The sequence below is a fragment of the Helicoverpa zea genome, chromosome 14, assembly GCF_022581195.2.
Source record: "Helicoverpa zea isolate HzStark_Cry1AcR chromosome 14, ilHelZeax1.1, whole genome shotgun sequence".
NCBI classification, from domain to species: Eukaryota; Metazoa; Arthropoda; class Insecta; order Lepidoptera; family Noctuidae; genus Helicoverpa; species Helicoverpa zea.
In genome coordinates this window covers 5,910,794-5,925,536 of record NC_061465.1, presented here as the reverse complement: position 1 = coordinate 5,925,536, position 14,743 = coordinate 5,910,794, and the positions used below count along the sequence as shown (strand labels likewise).

At 35.7% G+C, this 14,743-nt stretch overlaps 1 protein-coding gene across 1 annotated transcript; it reads left to right on the top strand.

Moving 5' to 3' along the window:
• Positions 1-5,065: 5,065 nt before the first annotated feature.
• LOC124636701 (spermatogenesis-associated protein 17-like) lies at positions 5,066-6,331 on the top strand. The gene is made up of 2 exons (XM_047172863.1): positions 5,066-5,362; positions 5,543-6,331. Exons 1-2 carry the CDS (start codon positions 5,066-5,068, stop codon positions 6,329-6,331), a joined length of 1,086 nt encoding a protein of 361 aa, XP_047028819.1.
• Positions 6,332-14,743: the final 8,412 nt, after the last annotated feature.

Sequence of the window (14,743 nt, the reverse complement as noted above, 5' to 3'; positions counted from 1 at the left end):
GTTATGGCCCAACTTTTTCTTACATTTAAGTAAGGAAGCACAAAGTTACCTCGCATAAACCTCAAATAAACACGAACTTAAAGCCTTACTTATAATTCCAGCCGTGGCTTTTAAAACTCTAATTACGAAGGTTTTCGCGATAAGAACATCACGCAACGAACATCCGTCTAAAACTTGGTTCATTTGTACGTAAACTAACGTATGTGCAGTTAGCTTAATATGATCACGGAGGTATAAGGCTAATTCAGAGCATCTTAGCTGGATAGTAGAGTGGGCTAACTCTCGCATTGTCTTAAGGATATTAGTGAAAATTACTTGAAACACTGCATTGCGCCATCTCTGAGCACTGCTACTGTAATTAGCAAAACGTTTTAGAGCTCTACGAACTATTGCAATTTGTGAATGCGTTTAGTGCAGTGCGTTGCGCTGTCTTCGCTTATCATTAGGGGTACGTTGAGAAAGTATTCTTTGATGAAACGAAATAGTTACGTATTTAGAATTTATTTTCCAAAATATCACAGTATTAAATTATCATTAGTCACAAACTAGGAAAAACCTGTATCTTGGGCAATTTGTTATTTTATATATCTTTATTTACTCTATTTACTGTAACATTATTAACGTTGGAATTGATCCTCCGACATCCAACAAGAAAGCCCCAGGTATACCTTGAATCTTTCCTATCATAACCTCATCACAGGATGGATAAGCCTCACGGGACCCAACAAACTAAAAAGAAAGACTGCAGAAAGGAGACTTTGTTATGGTCGGCAAAGACTAATGTTTGTTTGTCAGAGGGTAACCCTATACCGGCTTATCCGATTGATGTGAAACCTTTACTATCGGATAGACTGTAATACTGTTACTTGGGTTCGGAGGAGGTTATGCATCGTTGATAGGACGACTTGCAAGATATATATATGACTTTTACTATTTTTATAGCCCCAACAATTTAACAATGTAAGCTGGTAAAAATATGCATGTGTTTCCTTAAAAAAGTCAAACATTATTTCAGAGCAACTAACAATACAGCTTAAAGTTAAAACAATTAATCTCTTAAATCTTATTACTTTAAAAAAATGTTACGACTATAGGTATACTTCACTAGAATAATAACCTAAAAACCTTTATCAGAGCCCGTTCCACCTCACGAGACTCAATTAATTGTAATTGACTTCAATTCGCTTTGTATGTGAAAATAACAAATTACAAAGCATCTATAATTTGTTGTAATCAGCGTTCGAATCGGGAATTTAATCAAAGGGAATCAGTGATTGTACTGACCGATTGAGTAGCTACTGCCTGTAACTACGTAAACGTATGTGCTCGAATGCCTCACAAGCCTTGTGCCCTATCGAAATTTTTGGAAACCCTTTCAAAGGAATTTCAAGCATCCTGAGTTGTTGATTGGGGTTGAGAAAATGTTTGAAACAACATTTTTTCTTGTTTTCCGAATGGTTGGAACTTACCTTTTACACATAATTTGGTAGTTACGCATTTTTGGCGAATGCTTTACGTAGATGATTTTTTCTCGTTTATTTTTGGACTTTTGAAATTAATAATAGTGTCTCATACATCTAGGGAACATAATGAAGAAACAGAAAAATATTTGATATTAATATCTGATGCGAATTTTAAAAACTTCAAAAACGTGAGCTTCGTAAAAACTATTAAGTTAATACCAATATATGATAGCTATCAAAAATTACGGAGCTCTTTCTAGTTATATCTACCACTATTTTAACTAAAATGAAAAATTAGTTAATCATCGACATGAAATACAATTTATCAATAATGATGAAATTATAAAATAATTATGCTTTAAATATATTGTTTCTGGCTTAATACAGAGTGTCAAACACACGGAGTTTAATGTTGCCAATTTAATTATATAGCTGTATTTCGGTGACACTCATAATTTGCGAGCAAAAATTAAACGCGCTGCCAATACGAATATTGTTTCATGTGGAACATCGATACTGCATGTGATAGTTGTCAATTATTTTTTCTTATTCACTGGATATGGAATAAATTCAAATAATTTGTAGCCCCACCTAGAGTTCTTAGGCACATACCTAGTTTGAAACTGTTGTCTGGAAGGAACAAAGGTAATGGCGATGATTGAGCACACAAGATAGTTCTATTCCATACGTTGTATTTTTTCCTTATTTCACAAATCATTAAAATAAACTAATAGGTATAATTATTATTTATTTATTTTGTCAGACATTGTTTACAAAAATGTGAAATCTATTTCGTCACACAAACTTAGTTTAAGATTCAATCAATGCGAATGCACCCCTTTATATTTGTTTACAATTCTGAGAATCCAAAGTGCTGCCTTCCAAGAGATCGTTTTAATTGATTGTTAAATTATCACACTTAATTAGTTTCGTTCCTCATCGCCTTGATATCTAGATCTTCCCGTAACGATATACTTTTACCCTAGTTTTTTACTGGAAAAGTTCCCGGCCCCAATAGAAATAATTACAATATTGAAGTCCTACCACTCTCGTTCACAAACTCTTCAGTGCAAAGTTTGTTTCTTTGTATTTTTGTTTTGTTTCCGTGCTTTCAGGTTTAATGCGAATAAAATAGTAATTTGTTTCAAATGAACACGCAAATCACTACAGTTTCGCAAACTTTTGGAGTTATTTAAGGCTTTTTGTATCAAAATATGACTGGCATGATTAATAATTGTTTTGCTTAGGTCAGCTATTTGCTTTCGAGAGTTTTGGTGTAATATAAATTTATTTTTCGATACCAAAAGCATAATTATTTATTGAATCACAAAACTCTTTTAATAATTTCTGTTAATCATGTTTAGCTACTTATATTGTAGGGTCTTGAGGTTTTCAAACTCGTCAGCTATCAATATTAGTTTCCTAATAATTTTCCCTACGTCTCTCTTCACAGTTTCGGCCGGAACCTTTAACAAAAAAATGATAATTTCGATACCTTTTTTTTTTAAAAAAATACCATGATAGATATAACTATTCAATTGAGTGTAACTTGAACCAACAGAAGTGGAGTATCGATTGTTACCGATATCGGAACGTTTTAATTTGTTTTTAATGTTTGCTGTAAAGCGTGTGCGGCCACTAAATTGTTCGTAAGCAAGCACTAATAGCGTTTTAATAGCCTCTATGGGGTGATGATAAATGTGCCCTGTGTTCTCGAGCAGAACGATACTTTGTGAAGGATTTGTGTATTTTTAAATTCTAGGTAATTGTATTTTTCCAACGCCCTTTTAAATTCCAAACATGTATTAGGAAAATAAATGGAAACATAAAAATATTAACACATCTATTTTGGCCTTACAGGTTTTACCTAGAAAACATAATGAATTTGGTCGGCGTACAAAAATGTTGTGTAAACAAATAAATTTGACATTTATTGCCCTTAATTACATCTACGCGGAAACCACTTCTAAATATCGAAAACCAATTCTAGTGGGTCATAACACCTCACCCCAATTCTGGTCATGTATAATCCTCTAGCGGACTCCCTTATGGGATTACAATCCCACACTAATAAGCCATGGTGTACTACTAATGTGTAATATGTAAGTATGTATGTAGGTAGGTATTATGAGATGCGATAGCGTAGGTGTACTAAATAGTTCTCAGGTGTAGAAATGTAGATGCAAATTGGTTTGTGGTTAACGGGTTTCCGATAGTATTGTTTGAAATTTCAAGTGAACAAGAATTTGCCGTCAAAATGTTAACTTAAATGAATACAGGGGGTCTAAACAATAAATACCTTGAGGTACCTAAACAATTTTCATGCTAGCAAATGAATAATAAAAAAATCATCTCTTCTGAATTTTATACTACTTGACCTGTCTGATTACTATCTCCAGTTAAATGTTAGAATGCTTAAAAATTCACCGTCGTCATTATTTTCTCGGTCGAGAAGCCTCACCGCGGGTCTATTATTAATTATTAAAGTATCTTTCTCTCTCCCTCGAGCCTTGATTTTAAAAGAGACGTTAACGACTTAAAAACAAAAACCGACTCTGTTTATTTTGAAAGCTTCACAAAATAAAACAACAAGTTGTAAAGACGAGGCTTCTTTTGCAATTTTCAGGTGAAATGGTTCCCTTACAAAATGGGTTAAAGAGGCCGGAATAACTTTGATGGCAAAAGTACCTGTTTAGACTGCAATTTATTATTTGCAAAGATTTTAATTCTGGTTTTATGTTTGTCTGCATAAATATTTTCATGGAAATTATAAAGGAAATGACATTCCTCTAGCACAAGCAGTAAAATGACTTCTACCAAAACGCAACGTAGAGTAAACTCATTGTCAAAATTAATTTAGTCCCCGCCAAGTAACTCAATTCTGGGAACACACATAGGTATGAAAATTACCACTAAATTTCGGGTGAAAATAAATAAACAGGCGTACACACCTTGCCAATTTGATTGTTGAATTATTCATGATGTCTCACACGGCCTGGGTGCCGAGGGCCGAGGGGGAAAGAGGACTCTCTAAACAACTCGTATCGTTGCTCGGGGGAACATAACGAAATGGGCAACCGAGACATCGCCTCATTTAAGGGCTCAAATAAAAAAAATATCTGAACTTATTACGGTGGCTTGAAAGGCACCAAAAGTGTCATTATGATTAAGTGAGCACGGAAATGAGAGGGGAGCAGGTAGGAAGCTACGACTGAATAACTTAGAAGGTTCATATTATTAAAATTATATAAGACTTGCTAATTTCGGTGTTCTATTATTTGTCAGTTCGGCGCGTTATCTACATACCTCTCGTACTTTTTTATATGGCTCTTCTTTTTATTCATATTGGGTAGGTTCCAACGTGTACCTATAGATATACTGACTGTACATCTGGTATTTTCAAGACACTTTTTTTTGCACCACTTTATTTTGCACCATAACAAAACTAAACTTAATAAAGTCTCCTTGCTTCAATTGGCCGTTAGTTATAAAATTGTCACTGAATACCATAAAAAAAACATTAGACGACAGCAAACGTCACCTATCATTTAGGTATGTGTCAGAAACAGTCAGAATTTACGTAATTAAAATTAGTTATTGAAATGGCAACAGTTTACCGGCTTTTGCCGTCGGCAGTGGATTTTTACACGGAATTACAGGAAAGAGCCACTAATGCTGAAAACCTGCGTCATGATAGATTTGTGGCTGCGATGGTCATAAACCGTTATACTCGAGGATATTTGGTTCGGAAACATGTGGCGTGGTTAGCAAAGAATGCTACCATCATACAGAAAGCGTACAGAAGTCATCTGGCTAGAAAATTCACTCGTGCTGCGCTTCGACGAGCTGTGCGCCTTAAGCACGCGAAACACTATGCTAAGGCTGCTACGAGCATACAGGTATTTCTTACTAGTATTTGTTTCCCGCTCAAATGTACTGAGTACTCGTCTGAAACACATCTGCGCAGCTGAAATAATTATTACATAAGAATATTTACTTTATTCGGTCATTGATACCCGAAAAAAAGCATCGTCTGTAGTTGATACTTTATAGTTACACTATTTGTTTTCTTATTATAGGCACTCTGGCGCGGACATTACTCAAGGCGTACAAAATTCTGTTATCGCACATATCGTCGCTGGTTGGCCACTGTGAAGGAACGCGGAGAACGAAAGGCTGCTGAAGCCGCCGAATTTGGCATCAGAAGTCGAGCAGATGACCTCAGGATTTTAGAAGAGGAAGCGCGTCAATGGCTAGCCTTTGTTGTTTTTAAATTACATCATTTACTCAGAACTTACGTCTGTGCCGGAGTATATTCAGAGCCCGCTACAACAGAATTATCAGAATTCGAAAAACTACTAAAATCTATCCACTATACCGAATACATGAGAAGATTGAAGCGGAAATATGATGAGTTTGTACGAAAACACCGACCGGCTTTCTCAAATAAGAGGTTGTTTCCGATAATAGGGGATGGGTCCGACTATTGGTACTTATCGTTGGCCGAAATGTATGAACTGTCTAACCCAGTTCGGAAAAGAGAGGATAACAGGCACAGGGCAACACATCACGGACGAATACACAAGGAGCCGTTTTTGTGGAGAAAAGTACGGCCTGCGGGGCAGTATGAAGGTCGGGGTCCATTTACACCTACCAGATCTCCATCGCCTTCTTCGCCTCCGCCTCCAGCACCGACGCCCACAGTAGCTGGAGGTGACGCGCGAAAGAGAACTCCCCCTAAAGACCCTCGTTTCCACCTCTACCTTAAATACTACACTCCAAACCCTGCTTTATTCGACTACGTTGATTTCCACATAAACGTTTTGCTAAGACGAAAGTGTTCCGTCGAGAACATTGATAAACAATAATGACATATTTTTTTCCAAATTGGATGAAATTTTTGTTCATTTTAGCATTATCAACACAAGAGTGGTTTGTTTGAAAACACTTGGGTTCTAACATGGTTGTGTATTATTTCTCCCTTTATTTTTTTGCTCGGAAATCCGTAATCAGGCTGCTAAGTTTGGAAGGGTCGTCCGGATGTTGCGAGCCGCGAGCCTTTTGTTGTTACGCTTTTGTTGTTGTGAATTTTACACTTGTAATTTATTTCAGGAAACGCCTTGGTGAGAAAGAAATTACGTTTAACTCTCCAAGGAAAATGTGTTTTGTAAATTAACATTACGCTTGTATAGGTTTTGGTCGGATATTTTTTATTTGTTATCCTAAATCATGTTTCTGTGTTTTTATTTATACTCAAGCACGAATATCGACGTTATTAATTGAGTTGAAATAGTATTTCATGAAAGTAAGTGATTTAATGTTTATTTAAGTGTGAACGAATGGCAAATAAACATTAGATTTTATTTAAACATAATTATTTGTTTGGTTTCAATGAATAATTTGCGTTACTTAATTCTTTTTAAATTGGTTACTTACAATAACCTATTGTACGTAGTGTAACGGCTTTTTTTTTATTCAATTTGTGTTGCATCAAGTTTTGCTTACATAGAACGGTATGAAAGGAAATCGATGACATTCTCACATATTTCGCCGTAGAAAAGCGTATTTTATTCTCGCATTCAAATACTCGCCCGTGCTCATACCGAGAAAAGATAAAGGTAATATAGTTGTGTTATATTCTCGTATGTTTGTGTAGTCTATTATGTCTGAAGTATCTTTACTGTGCGTCTTCAAACTCATTTGTCTGACAATGCCTGTTTGACTCGGCAAATTTATTAGGGTCAGAATAATGCAGGTTGTGGGTTTCTGAACCGACTCCTTATTGCACAGCCCGACTTAAGGCGGGTACCCATTTGTTAGACGTATAATGGTTGACCCACTTTACTTATGTGCCACGAAGCTGCTAGAATAGGGTGTGATTTGCCTCGCGGAGCCACAGACAATTATTCGTACCCTATCATTTATTTAACAATAGACCCTATTGAGAGGAACCTAAATTCAATATGCTAAAGCATTCATTCAAATTCAAGGTCACATAAGGCGGAACCGTGCCACGGAATAGGTTTATTTTGCTTTCAGTTTTGTGAAGTTTGCGTCAACTGTAACTGTCAGAGTCGCTCGCTCTGAGGGTGTTTGGGATATGAATAATGTATGGGGTAAATTTGCAAGTGTTTCAATTTACACCCGCCGACACTCGACGCCGTTGATACGCACCCGAGAAGTTGAAGAGCAAAAAAGAAAACAACGAGCTGCGGCACGCGTGAGCGGGGACTAGACTGCCGAGCGCACAACGACTCAACTACCTATATTCTATGACTGAAGTGCGACACTGATTTACTGTTTGTTTCACACCTTCCTTCCATGAATTTTGGTGCATAAAACATTGACTCTGTTTTTGTCTCGTTATGCTATTACAATATCGAAGTAATTGTTGTGGATGGTAGACTATCTCGCCTTTTATAATATTACCATTTCTGTAGGTACTGTGTTATTGAAAAACAATGGCTAACATTGATATTGTGCACAGTTAAATATATAATCACCCATTAGTTGCACTGTTAACATAATCAAACAATTTGATAGGTCGTTGACGACTAATTTTGTACAAATTAGATTTTCATTATTCAGTTTAATTCGAAATTAAATTACGTAGTACAAAACTTGTTCGATCCTAAATTTCTTTATAGGTTTGTTCCGACCGCGAACAGTATGTCTGCATTTCAATTTTCTAAGGAACTTTTCAACAATGTTCAGCTTTGTAATCGCTAAATTGGTACATTTAAATAAATTGGCTTTTTGTATGGAAGGGCCAAAGGAGTATTCAATTTATTTTTTATTGAGTTAACATGGAAACTTGTAATTGACTGTAGAGAATTGAGGAATAATTGAATTTAACGAAAAGAGAAAACGAGGTATTGGCTTTAAAATGCGTATGTATTGTATGAGTGCCAGTCATGTTCTCGAGTGATTCACTTATTGCAGTGTGGAATATATTTTCAGGTATTCAATGTACTTATGAACCCATAGGTATATATATAACTGTTACCTAGTTTTCGGAACAAAAATCTGCAAAGGGAAACCCTAGCAGTATCTCTTTTTCGGACTGGAATTTGTATGGCTACAACGTGATAAGAGACCGATATTGGTTTGAAACTTTGAGTATTTTGAGCCATCATATTATTCTCGATAAAATCGAACACCTTTTTATTTCAATTATTTCAAGTATTTAAAAATACAAGAAATAATTATGTATGTAGGTAGGTATGCTGGGATTAATAAAGGTAGTTCCCAAAACAAAACACACTCACGTCACTACTGTTTAGTTTCGTACATAATTGCGAACCTTTTTCGTTGAGGACAAAGGGGGCATTCCCAGGACTGCATTCCGCCAATTCTTAGACGGAACCTCAAGCTATTCCCGGGTGAACTTGCGAATCGATATCGACTTGAGTAGGTCCGTGATCTGTATGAAAAATGCGGAAGGAACCATGGTACGCAGTAATTAGTGGCTCGCCGAACGCTTGGGCGCGCAAGGGCGACGCGGCGTAGGGGCACCACGTACTCCTTTATCTGAAAGGAATGCGTAGATATTAGATTAAATTTTATTACTATTTATGAAAGTGGTCTTTGGGAATGGAGGTAGTGGTTAAGTTTTAATTTTGTTGTAAGTTATTCTCGTTAAGAAGCAGAATTGGTGTCAGCTCATAGGATACCTGCAGGTATTACGGTGTATATTTACCAAAACTTACTCAGTAATTTTATAGAAACAGAAACAAAACAAATTATCATAATCATGGGGAAACGCAGATAAAAAATTATTACGAGGCAAACATCTTGAAACAGACTAAACTTCCTTATTCATGCAACATGGTTACCCTACGAGTAGACGTGAATCGTACACGCTTTTCATGTCCGTAGGTGTTGCAATAATGTTGAATGAAAGAAAATTGCTAACCTCGTTACAGTGCGCTGGGGCGTAGAGACCTGTCAGACGTACGATTACCGACAGACCGGTTTTTATCGCAGCTTTTTACCGACACTATTTTGTACTAACCGCTTTTTTATTTAGCTGCAGCGAGGCTTAGGCATAGATATATTATTACTAAACAAGATTGCGCACGCTCAAAATATATATTTACGAAAATGAACTCTATTATAACGGAATAAGGTACTAAATTGGTTGCATAATACACAGAGGCAAATCCGAGCCGAGAGGGATAGTTCGAACGGAGGCTGTTTGTCTCTTTCTAACACCTTGCCAGCATAAAAAAATGTTGTGATCAAAAGTTTTGTCTTCCCAAAAAACAATTGAATCACTTATATTTTTATCTTATTTTAACAATTGTAAGTCAACAAATTAATAACAATCGCATTCATTTATTCGTATTTATTATTAAAACATAAACAACATAAATTTTTATTTTGCTTTTTTTTATTTTCTAGCGGTAACCCTGAACATTCTTGGCGCGTAATCAGCATTTAAAATTTTGTTTATATTTTTTTGTATTTAATCAATTCAAACTATTAAAATGGTGAAAAAGTGTTGCTTTTATACTTGTGAAAGTGAATCCTATGGTGGTTGCAATATATCGTTCCACCGGTAAGCTAATAATAACATTTTCGTAAATCAAACAACTAGGGTGCCCATGAATTCTTGTTATGAGTCAAAATATGGGTGATGGATTTTAAAACTGTTGTACTATTGTTATAGTTTCCCAAAAAAATGTAGAAAGGCGATATAAATGGCTCAGCAGTCTATATGTGAAGCAAAAATACAAAAAAATCAGTCTGCACTTCGAATCTTCCCGTTTTTATTACTGCTATATAATTCCCGCTAATTATTAAAAGCCTATATTAGTAGTTTAAGGTCACAAACTGCGTAAGTTAAAACTTCAATACCAATCTGTGTTTAATAATCTTAGCAAACTCGGATTGGTCTCACATAGCTTAATCTCATAGTCACCCTATTAGAAAGGGACAGACGGCCTCCGTACTAACTGTTTCACTCGGCTCGTTTTTTGGTTAAAAATGCGCAGTCCTGTTTACTAATATTATGTCTATGGGCTTAGGAGACTGTGATATTGTAAGGAGGTTTTATTGAATAGAACACAGTTACGTTAAGTCAGCAATCTGTTATGAAGCTACCTTGCATATAATGGAAGGGTTTCTGCTACAAAGTTTTGGCGTAAGATCAATAAACGCAATAAATTATTTGAAAATATTGTAGTTCAATAATTAAATACTTTCCTGGCCAATAAATTTTCCAACTAACGAAAATGGTTGAAAACTCTTTTACCCAATTAACAACTTACCTACTAAAGTTAACTGACCGATATTTTTAGGATCATAAAATCTCCTCGTGTATTTCTGAAATTGTATAGAGATGTATATCAACCACATTATCCAGACAAATCAAACAAGAACGATTGGATAGCGGCACTTCAAATAACCATCAAACTTGTAATTGAAAAATACCTGTAACAGAATACGGAATAACAATTTCGATGAATGCTTCACACTAAAAGCTCGATGCTAAACACGAGGGTTTTCAATTTAGCATAATTTTAGTTCAGTGGCAGTGTTTTATCGGGCGCTTTGAGCGTGTACAAGTTAAGTGTAATTTCACTGGCTGCGGGGGCCCGCTCCGCGCGTCAAATCGCTGGCGCTCATGCGGCTGCCTCGCGCGTTCGCCCAGCTTAAAGTACTATCGAATTTTCCGGTCACTTCGCTCAATAATCCCCCTTACAATTATATCGATAAAATGCACCACTTTTGTCACTTTTTCATGCGATGCTTTATTTATAAAACAGTTAATGCACTTAAAATGTGATGTGAGCCTACTTGTGTTCGTCACGTTGTTGAGAATATTACGTACGTAAATGTACTTTTGTAGCAAATAGGCCTTATTTTAAAATGCAAATACGTTTTTTTAATCGGCAGTTGCATTTAAAGCAGAAAATGTTACAATCCAAATTGCGATTAGCGACCAGACATTATTTTATGATTTCGGATACGTAGATAATTCATCTGATGATCACCAACTTGTAATGAATGATTATGATGATACACAAAACTACACTTTTCCATGTAAAACTGATGCTAGTTGTAAACAATACAACTCCAGAGCAAAAGGAAAGTTGTTAATTGGGTGAGCTGAATACAATACTCGTAACTGGCGAGCTAGGTACTAAAACTTTGGACTGCATAGTGCATAGTATCTACATAACAATTGAACCAAATACAAAAGAATCAGGTATGTTTTTATGTAAAAGTTTACATGGGTGAAGCAATAATTTTAATACATTATTTACATAAAGTTTTTAAGTAGATGTATTCAAAGAAAATTAGAAAAAATGTCGTGGCCATGTAACAGCCGCATAGGTTTATCGATCATAAGGTTAGGTAAGCAACGCTTGACGTGGTCAGTCCATGGCTGGGTGACTGATTGAGGAGAGAAGACAGGAAGTCGCTCCATGTCTCTGATGCTCACGTGGCTCCTAAGTTAGTAGGTATAAAAATTTGAAAAAACTTAAATCAAACAAAGCAATCAATCAAATAAAACTTAATAAGTACAAACCACACAAAAACAACAAAACATCGATTCTATAATCTTGTTTATACGTCACTCAAAGCACAGGGTACATTCGCGTCAAACAGTCGAACGTTGTAAAAAGCGATCCTTTAATACTTGAAAGCGCCAACAGTACTTCTCGCGACACGTCACTACGTGTGAAACGTACAAACAAACATGTTAGTAGTGCTGTGTGGAAGTGCGAGTGGCTGGATCCCTTGAAAGCAGGTTTTGTAAAGGCACGTTAAGGCGTTTCTACATTGGGTCTTGTTTTACGGCGACATTTCTTAAAAAATCCTCAATATGTAGTGCAAAGTTGTAGTCCCCGTAACTTGTCAAAAAGCGTTTGTCAAAGGCGTCTTTTCTCAGAAGGAATTGGGTCTGGATACTTTTATTGTATTTACCTGTTTATATTTTGCCAGTTAGAAGGTATTGAGATTTTACAAGCAACTAGGCACAAAAATAGACGCTCTAAATATACTCGTAACTCAATAAAGATAAAACTGTTGAAACGTAAAACCTCTTTTCGTTCAAAAATAGAAATAGCTTTAAGACAATTTTCAAATTAATCTGCTTGTTCTCCGTAATTGAGCAGACGTTACACATTATTGCTCAGTTAGGCCTTTCACTTAGTTTGCTGAGTTCGTTTATACATAGTGCACCTCATATTACGGCTACCCATTAGCAATGTACACAATCAAAAGAGCAAATATGCAAAATCGGAACAAACTGTTGGCCATTCAAATATGTGTGCCGGCGTTAGAACGAAAATCAGGGCATAGGTGCAGCCTATTGTACTGCAACATTTATTTTACATCAATATTCAATTAAATATTCGATTTGAGTAGCAGTTTGTGAAGTAAACAAAAATAGAAACTGTATTTGCTCGTTGGGATGCTGACATGCATAACTAGATTCAGCATAGAGCCTGCTATCCTTTAGTACAATGTTTTTTTATTTAGATTAGATTTTTGAGCTTTTAGAATGATGAGACTTTTTTGTAAAACGCTTATTTAAAACTTATTGCCTAAAACCATTTTTACATAAAACTGAGAAAATAATAAATTTACATAGGCTTTTTATCTACCTATTTACACCAAAATATAATTATTCAGATTACCATGCAACATTAAACTAATAAAAGTAGCTCTCTGCCAAGAAAATGTAAACAAGCTGGCTTGTCTGACGTCACCTTTACGCGAGCGAACATTATGACCGGGCGTGAAATAAATGAATTGCGATTATGAGCTCTCGTCAACTGAATGCTAGGTTTATAGGTGCTCTAGTGAGATTATACGTAATTTGTTAACCGACCTATATGCATGTAATACTAGGGGGACAACCTAATAGTTTTGTGGCCAAAATACCTAATTTATTTTGGGGCACAAAAATTTGCAGAATGAAAATTATAGTCATTTCGAGCTTTTGGTAAAATGAGTCAATGTTAAGCTGTGTTTGAATGACTGGATCTTTCTATATTCCGTGGCTGATACCTTATTTAACGCGTGATCACATAATTCAGAAGACAAAATCCGGGTCTTGTTATTACAGGATATGGTTTTACTGAGATAATTTGTGATGGTCAGAGGTCCACGACAATGACAGTGTGAAAGGCGAAAAATAAGATAAAGATCAACTTTTCTACGTGATATGTTTACCTCGCTGGGTGGTCTACCAACGAATATTAACTAGGACTAAAAAACATGGAGTTTATTGCCTGTTCTTCTCTAAAGGAAGCAAATTTTTGTATAGGCAACTAGAACCGAAATTTATAATTTGTTGCTTGTAAATGCCTGTCTCTGTTACAGCCTTTTTATCGTCCCACTGCTGGGCACAGGCCTCCTCTCACACGGAGAAGGATTGAGCATTAATCACCACGCTTGCTCAAAAATGTGTGTGTAAATGCCTAAATCAAATAAAATGATTTGCCTTTGTTTTACATTGGTGGATATACTACTTTACTGCAACAATTAATTCTCAATGTATTCCAATAAAACTTAATACAAAAACGAGCCACATTCTCAATGAGGTTCTAAGTTACATACACGACTATATCGCGTATCCTCCTACATGTGAAGTTGTACGTTGCAACGGGAAACCACAATGCAATTATACGAAGGTGTACCGTTGTGTCTGACGCTGTCAGCCAGGCCTAGGACTGACCTCAATCCGAAACCTGTTCAGTTTGCTGTACTTTGAAATATTTATCTTACTTTGTTACCTACTAATTATTTTTTATAATTTGGGGCAATAAAATGGTCTATTAGAAACATTCTTGAAGCGTAACTTGTATTTATTATTTTCATGAGTATTAAATACTCTGTTCCACCCGCGTACCAAAAAATGAGCACATAATTATCCTTTCTTCGGCTTTGAACTATCTGTGTGCTAAAATTTAATTTTAAATTGATTCAAGTTTGGAAGATGTTCAGACAGATTAAGGATTTCTAAACATCCTCTTTCATTGAGGAAATATCATCCATACAAATGTAAAAGATATAATTTTGATCACCGCCACCGTTTCCGAGTAATTATTATTGTTGTGTTGAATTTACCTCATAGTACTTTTCCTCACTTTTTGTCAATGACCTCTTAGTTAACGAATGTTTTTTTTATCCTCAAAGCTTATCTTATATCATTGTTTGTTTGACTGAAGTATTTCTGCAAAATGTATTTTTGTCATTGCTTGGTTTCACTTCCTAATTTATCAATTTCAACGAAAAAGATTATGAAACGGCTTGGTTATAAA

Coding starts and splice junctions, on each gene's coding strand:
- LOC124636701 (XM_047172863.1), top strand. CDS start 5,066: ATGGCAACAGTTTACCGGCTTTTGCCGTCGGCAGTGGATTTTTACACG. Junction 5,363..5,542: donor AGGCTGCTACGAGCATACAG/GTATTTCTTACT, acceptor TTCTTATTATAG/GCACTCTGGCGCGGACATTA.